Raw genomic sequence first — 7,938 nt, forward strand, 5'->3', positions numbered from 1 at the left:
AAACTTTTAAAGACACAGCTTCCACCTATGAAAATTGGGGGTAAAAATTCCCTGCCTCATAAGCTAAGCACTAAATGAGGCAGTCCAGGTACAATAATAAGTTTCAAGGACATAGGCTGAGCTCATACATAAATAATAATTTCCTTTCCCTTTTAGTAAGAAAGTAAGGGAAGAGTAAGTTCTTTGAGAGTTCCTCTTTGCTGGGTTCCTGCTAGGAATTAACTATTAATCCTTCCCCTCCCCTGTGTCCAGAGATCATTGTTGGAAACAAGGTCATAACAGATTGAGGCTATGATTTCAGTGCTTTACTCCCCCAACTCCTGGTGGGTAGCTGGGTGAGGTTGTAGGGCTCAGAACTTCTGCCAGTGGCTGTCTCCTGTGTTCCAAGTGCAGCAGCAGGGACTGAAGGTAGCCCACGGGAAGGGAGGAATGCTGAGGGTGGTTGCAATAGGGGCAGAGATAGGGCTGGGGGTTCCAGAACTGTGAGAAGTAGACACAGAGACATGAGCCAGAGACCCCCAGTACAGTTTTATTAAAATCCCAAGCCAACACCAACAATCTCTCCAACCGGATGTGTAAGGGCCATAGGTGAGGGGGCAGGGGGTCAGGGCCAGAGGCTGGATCATGGGGCTCAGAGCCCCTGCATTAGTCATCACTCAACAAATAACCCAGGATGACAGCCCCATGCTCCTGCTAGTGGCCCTGCAGCCCCTTTCACCCACCAGCTTCAGGTGCTACTCCCAGTGGGGCAAGGGGAGTTTCCTTCGCCTTCTGGAGACCCTGCCAGGGGCTGGCCCATCCGATCCACACACCAGCAGGGACCTCGGCGCTGCCCCTGAGAGGAGCGGCACTGGGAAGAGAGGCACACAGGTCAGGGGCAAAGCCCAAGGCTTCCAACAGGAGAATGGGAGGGGACTGTTAGGTCTGAGGACGCAGAAACATATGAGCCTTTCCTAAGGAGTGAGGCCCACTGGCTTCCCTTTCCTGGGTTCTCTCTCTTCAACCAATAAATCGTGTGGATTCTGCTAGCCCAGAACAATAGTTTTAAAGTGCTGTTCCCAAACTAACAACACCAGCATCACTAGGGAGCCTGTTAGATATGCAAATTCTCAGGCTCCATCCAGACCTACTTGAATTGAAAACTGCAGGTGAGCCCTCCAGATGATCCCATGCCTCAAGTCTGATAGCCTCTGAGTTAGCCCGTTCCTTAGGTACTTTAAGTCCGCTACGATGGTTAGTTATTCTTTTTTTGAGACAGAGTCTCACTTTATCATCCTTGGTAGAGTACCATGGTGTCATAGTTCACAGCAACCTCAAACTCTTGGGCTTACGTGATTCTCTTGCCTCAGCCTCCCAAGTAGCTGGGACTACAGGTGCCCGCTACAATGCCCGGCTATTTTCAGAGATGAGGTCTTGATCTGGCTCAGGCAATCCATCTGCCTCGACCTCCCAGAGTGCTAGGATTACAGGCGTGAGCCACCGCGCCCAGCCAGGTTGGTTATTCTTTATGTCGGTGTAGGTTCTAAAGTGTCTTAGACACTTTATTTAACCATACTTTGTAACCCTCCCCCCAACCCTGATAAGAACCTCATGCTGGAGCAAGGGGAGAAGAGGCATAGTCTCACCTGCCGCTTCCGGTAGAAGCCTTGATGGTCACAATTAGGCACGTAGAGAGTGTGAGCCCCTCGGTAGACCTCGGTCTGGAGTTGCTGCAGCACTGACTCCAGGTGTCTTCGGCATGGGCCCTGGGGGAGACAGGGTAGACAGCTCCTCAAAACTGCTCCAACCCAACCCCTCTGCACAGCCCTCAGGGTCCCCCTAGCCAGGCTCTCAGGGCTGGCATCAGAGACTCCTCCAGGCCAAAGGGAAAAATCTCAGTGGAAGTCTCCAGGGTTCCCCAGACCTTCTGCTGTAACGCACCATCTCGGTGTCTTGGACACTCTCAGAATTGGGCCGTGCTGGAGTGGTAGAAGTCCCCGGATTCCTCTGTTGGTCTCTGCGGGTTGTGTCCTGTGGGTGAGCAGTCCCTGCTTGGGGTTTACTCTCTTTAGGCTTCTCCTCTACAACCATAGGAAGAATGGGAGAAGGGGTCAGATATTAGGCAGGTGCAATGACCAGGGGTAGGAGGAGAGGAGCTTTCCCACCACTACCCACTGAAGTGTGAGACAAGGGAGGAGAGTTAGAATCTGGCTCCATTGTTACCTTATGTGGGCCTTAATTTCTTTCCCTGAAAAATACTTATATTGCTCTTCCTGACAATATTCCCTAGAGTAAGGGAGGTTTATAAGGGAGAAGGTTTATAAGGGAGAAGCATTTTGGAAAGCAAAAGCCAAGAACAGATTCAAAGCACTATTAGTTATGGTGAGGCTTTTGGCTTCTAAGGAAAAGAACTGGCTGTTGCACCAGAGGACAGAAGGGGGCGCACCAAGCCAGGGAGATGGGGCCGTAGAACCACGGATGTAGGACGGGGTCAACAGGGACCTAAGCGGAATGCGTGTCCCCGCTGTGACCCTGCTGTGACTCAGCCCACCCTTCCCAGGCCTGAGATGTGGTTACTTTTGGGGCACCGCAGTAGGGACCTCTCCCTCTGGTCTCCTGTGGCCCAGGCCATCTCAACTCCAAGGTCTCAGGAGCACATGGATTCAACTCCTCCTAACCTAGATGGGCTGAGGGCAGGTTGCAAAGGTGCAAGGAATGTGGGGCTTCAGGTTGTTCTTGGCTCTGAAGAAAGTTTCGGGGGGGCCTGGAGAGAGCTCAGGACTGGGAAGGGGTGAGGAAATAAGTCAAGGCTAGGAAAAGGCAGGGAGGGGAGCATGTACTGCTTGGAATTTGCCCCCACTGTAAAATTAGATATTAGAACCCCTGAAGCGGGTTCTCTCTCTCTCTCTCTCCATGCCCCATTTCCTTTGCAATCCTGAGTGTGATCCTTCTCCCTTACCGAACCCCAGCTTCCTCAGACCCTGTCCCACATTCCCTCCATATATTACCCAGTCATGACCATGAGTCACTCACTACCTTCTCCCCCCACCCCCAGACCACTCCTTCTAAAGGACCCCTAAGACTGCACTCCAAAGTAACACCAAATTTATTTTCCATCCCTTCCATGGAAGAAATTGGGAGCTCAGATGTGGGGGATAGGGGCACTTGGCATTTTTTGCCTTCCTCATCTCACTCCCCCTATCCTTTGAGTGCTGATTCACTTCTGCCCCACCCACCCGATGACTCAGCTTCCATTCTCCTCCCTGGGTAGGGAGGGTAGGTGGGTGAAGGATTCTGAGTAGGTTTAAATCACAATCCTGACTTGGCAGATTCCCTCTTTCCCCACCTCTTTCTCCCTGCCCCTGGGCCCCGCAGGGCCTGCCCTCTGTCCCTAGTCAAGTCTGGTGCAACTCGGATTTGGAGCATCTTCTGTCCTAGACCCCTTCTGTTCAGGCGCTTCCCACCCTGATGTTGAAGAGGATAGAAAGAAACATTTCTCAAGCTGCGCCGAACTTGGAAGTCTGAGTTTCCCTTTCCTCCTTATCCAAGTGGAAGTGAGGAATAACATTTGGGTCTTTCCCCCAGCTTCAGCGTCTAGTGTTGAAGGAGCTGGGCCTGCAGGGCCACATAGGATGGACCCGAACCCTCCATTCCTCCCTGCTCTCTCACGGGAAAATAAATAAGTGATCAAAAAAGAAGGTGGGGAGCTCAGACACCTCCAGTTTTATACCCACGTTCTCTAGCCACACCTCACCCTGCTAGCTGCTCCTGGGCTTGCCCCTTCCCCAACCCTCCAGTATTCCCCCCAGGTCGGGGAATAGGAAGCAGCAGCCGCAGGACCCCGCAGCTTGCAGGGCTCCGGGCCTGGGCTGGTGCGGGTCTCGGTGGGCGGGGCAGGGGCAGGGGCCGGGCGCGGACTCACCCGCGGGCGCGCGGGCCCGGCCACAGCTGCCGCGGCCCAGCAGCAGTGCCCGCAACGGCGCCTTGTCGTCCTTGGGCGGCAGACACTGCAGTCCTGGGGCGCAGTTAGGGGTGTAGACCCCGCACTGCTGGCCCTCTCTCCTGACACAGCCCTCTGCTTCTGCACAGCCTTCCGCTGGCGTCCCCCCATCCTCCTCCTCCACGCAGTCCCCTGGACAGCCCGCCTGCACCCCCTGCCCGCAGCCTGGGCACCGCACCAAAGCGCCTCCTGGGCGGGCAGCGAGCAGCAGAGTTAGCAGCAGCAGTGGCGGCAGCAGCCTGTGGGGGGTCATGGTCACGATTTTTGCCCCGTCCGTCCGCTCCTCCAGAGCAGTTGCGGCGCAGCTGCTGTCCGCCGACGCCCCTCTGCCTTAAGTAGCCGCCGGTCTGGGGCCCGGCCCTTTAAGAGCCAGGTGAAGGGGGGGGGTGGAGGAGAAGGCAGGGGCATTCCCTGAACTGGGTGGGACTGGAGAGCCCCCACCACCACCTGGGTCCTTCCCACTCTTGTCTCTCCCCTCCCTTCCCAGTTTCTGTTTACTTCCCAAATTGCTCTGATTTTTCTTGCTTTGTTCCTGGGAATCTAGCCCGGAATTTGGGAGCTGTACAGCTGGCTGGAGGGACTGGAGGGTGGGGAGGGGTGAGAGAAGGGGAGCACAGCAGCGAAGTGCACTGCGTGCGCGTGTGGATCCAGGAAGATGAGGGGCATGCAAGGGCTCCCGCGGGCTGCGAGCAGACGCGGCGTACGAGGAAGCAGTTCTAGAAGGCGTGGCGGGTCCGGAGAGGGATGGGGCGAATGTGTGGAGAGAAGGTGGAGATGGGGGATGATGGGGTCCTGGGAGAACCTACTGCAGGAGAGAGAAGTAGGGCAGGACCAAACTGGGAAAGGGGCAAGAGAAAGTATCCCTGAGACGTAGCTGTGGAGAAGAGGGTTGTGAGGGAAGCCGGGCTGGGGTAGGATGATAGAAGCGACTGGGAGCGGAGGCTGAAATGGGGAGAGGATGGGAGGGAATGCCTGAACAGACACCTGGGAGCAGGAAAGGGGAGAATCAGCCAGTTCAAACTAGGGAGCGGAACAAAAGTTAGTGGAACTTATATATTCTGGATGGTCTTGGGGACAGTGGCCAGAAAGAACCCCTCCCCTTCCCATACACACACTACCCACCCCTGTCCCTCGGGTCATCCGCTTCTCCATCCCCCTGCTGTCCCAGAATCTGTCCTCTTCTCCCCCAGCCATCCCCTGGGTTTTCTGCATTCATCATGCTGTGCTGTGCCCTGGCCTGGCTGTTTCTGTCTGCCCACTTGTCTGCTTTAGTGCCGAGGGTCTGCCTCAACTGCTCCCCACCCACCACTCCCCAGCACCCCTTGCAGGAGGGAGGAAGAGGGACTGTTTCTTTCAACAACCCATACCCGCCCAGCTCGGAGTTATGCAACCATGACTATTTCATTCTTTCCTAAAACAAGGGCTCTGGACAGTGACTAAGTTTAAATTCTGGGCCCCCAAGCAAGAATGTCAGCAAGGGCTTCCTGAACTTTTAGGTAAATTCAAACTAAAATGAACCTCCCTCTCAGCACGGTCCCCCAGGCTAGGCCCGGGACCCTAGGACCTGTATTTAGGGAGAGTGGTGTTTCCCTGAGATACTGATGCAGTGGGTTGTGGGACAGCTCCCCTCTACTTAGGCTCTTTGACCCTGGACCCCAACCTCTGAGATAGCATGAGGAGCTTGGTTCCTGTCCCCCAAATTCTTATCACTATTTATTTTGCCTTGCATGTGGTACTGTGTAGGGTCTTTCTCCTAGACTCCAGCTTGATGCTCCTGAATAAAACAGAAAAGCCCGTGGAAAGTTGGGCGGTGGGAAGAGATGACTGTTCTTCACCGCATCCCAGTGTGGCTTAAAGATGCTTGTGCTTCTTTGTAGGTTAACTTGCAGACAAAAGCCAATACTCACTCATTCTTCACCCTGCCCAACACCACCTCTACAGATTCCCCCACTGGGTGCTCCCCTCTGCCCATGTGGCTCCTCCCTAGAATCACCGCTGGGTTGTACACCCTGTACCATCCTCACCAACCCAGCACTGCACATCCTTTCTGTCCCATTTCTCCGCATGGATGTCCAGGATTGTGTGCCCACCAGTGCTGGGGGTCTAAACGGTTTCCTTTTTGTAGACTGAGACTCTTGAATGCTACTTTCCCTCCCTCTGGGACGCCCTCTGCTCAGCACTCAGGGCAGAGATCTGAAGCACATGGTGGGCACTCAGGCTGGAGTGTGGGCCAAGGTGCTATAAAGTAAAAACTCTTGAGATTCGAGCTGGCCTCTGCATGAGCATTTGCTGAGAAGCTGCTGCCAGAGCTGAGAAAATGCTAAATATGGGCTGTTACTTAGGTTTTCCTATAAATAAACTCCGCTGGGACTTCCTCCTCCTCTTCCACGGTACCCTGTTCTACTGATCCCTTATGCTTGGCATCTCTTATACCCAGCCCCCCGAATCTGGGGCATCCCAGGTGCTGACACCCTTTTGAGAATGAAGATTAAAAGAAGGGGCCTGCCTGGACCATTATTCAGCTTTAAGTCTGAGGAGAGAAGCAGTGACACAGTCCATAGACAGAAAGCCCCAGAGAGGAAGGTCAGTGACCATCACAACATAGCTTAAGTCAGGGCCTGATGGGAACTATTGTGGGAAGCTCAGCTGCTCTTCATCCTGTTTTCTGCCATCTGTGCCACACACCCTCCAAACTGGTCTTGCTGAAACACAGCCCCGATCCCTGTGACTCTCTCCTCCTCAAGGCCATGGAGGGGACTGTGTGTCCTCTGCTTCCACAGGCCCTGTGCTCCATCTGGCCTTCACAGCCCTGTGGACATGGCCCTGCGAACACCCTCTGTTTCAGCCAGCTGCTTGAACTGCCTTCCCCAGAACCCCCTGGAGATTTCCCATCTTCAGCACTGAACTAGGATAAAGGGAAGTAAAGATATGACATAATTGGTGCTTGGAAGTAATTTCTTTGACTCCAGGCTTTCAGCTCATGGGGACTGAACCATTCACTCACTCCTCCCCCCACAAGCCAAATTCTACAACCTCTCCCCCACCTACTTGGCCAGCTGAGGACTTTCCTTCCTCTGAACATTATTGAGTTGCTATTTTGTGTTTTTGCTTCTTTTCTTGTGTCTTATATTTCCAGTTAGATTGTAGGTGCCCTATCTCTTCTTTGTCTTTGGGCCCCAGCTTCCAGCCCATGTAAGAAATTTCAAATTGACACAAGGAAATACTGAGGTTTTTGGTGGGAGCAAAGGCAGTCCTGGGGTAAGGGTGAGAGGTGAAGGGCAGAATTGCAACTTTTCTGGAGGCTCCATCTCTCCTGGACTTCTGAGTTAGCCCAGCCTACTCCAGGGGTCTCTTGGCTCTCTCTCTCCCCTTCAGCCCCTACTTTTTTTTCTTTGCCTTCTCTTTGCCAAAGAGCCTGAGAGGCCCAGAGTGTGGCCAGCACTTAATAGGAGAGGGAAATCTGCCCCTAGGATAAATCAAAACGGCTTCCGAAAGAAGCAGTGGGAACTTAAAGAACATGGTATTTTGACTGGAAACTGTCAAAGGCTTTTTTTTTTTTTGAGACAGAATCTGACTATGTCATCCTCAGTAGAGTGCTGTTGCGTCACAGCTCATAGCAACCTCAAAACCTTGGGCTTAAGCAATTTTCTTGTCTCAGCCTCCCAAGTAGCTGGACTATAGGAGCCTGCCACAATGCTCAACTATTTTTGGTTGTAGTTGTCATTTTGTTTGGCAGGCCCGGGTTGGGTTCAAACCCACCAGCTCCGGTGTATGTGGCTGGCGCCTGAGCTGCTAAGCTACAGGCACAAGCCATCAAAGGCTTTATAATAGAATCCAGGGGAAGAGATGGATAGGGGTGGAGAGAGGGGAGGGTGAAGGGCATCTCAAGTGGGAAACATTTGTTTGCATAACAGATATGAAGGTAAAGAGGCAGGGGGATGAGGACAGTGTGTGTGAAC

At 53.5% G+C, this 7,938-nt stretch overlaps 1 protein-coding gene across 1 annotated transcript; it reads right to left on the reverse strand.

Annotated features, from left to right (window-relative positions):
- Window positions 1-509: 509 nt before the first annotated feature.
- IGFBP6 (insulin like growth factor binding protein 6) lies at window positions 510-4,877 on the reverse strand. Its single transcript, XM_053557271.1, has 4 exons — window positions 3,902-4,877; window positions 1,921-2,060; window positions 1,626-1,745; window positions 510-850 (listed from the first exon to the last, which is right to left on the reverse strand). Exons 1-4 carry the CDS (start codon window positions 4,230-4,232, stop codon window positions 728-730), a joined length of 714 nt encoding a protein of 237 aa, XP_053413246.1. The 5' UTR covers window positions 4,233-4,877; the 3' UTR covers window positions 510-727.
- Window positions 4,878-7,938: the final 3,061 nt, after the last annotated feature.

Source organism: Nycticebus coucang, chromosome 12 (assembly GCF_027406575.1).
Source record: "Nycticebus coucang isolate mNycCou1 chromosome 12, mNycCou1.pri, whole genome shotgun sequence".
NCBI lineage: Eukaryota > Metazoa > Chordata > Mammalia > Primates > Lorisidae > Nycticebus > Nycticebus coucang.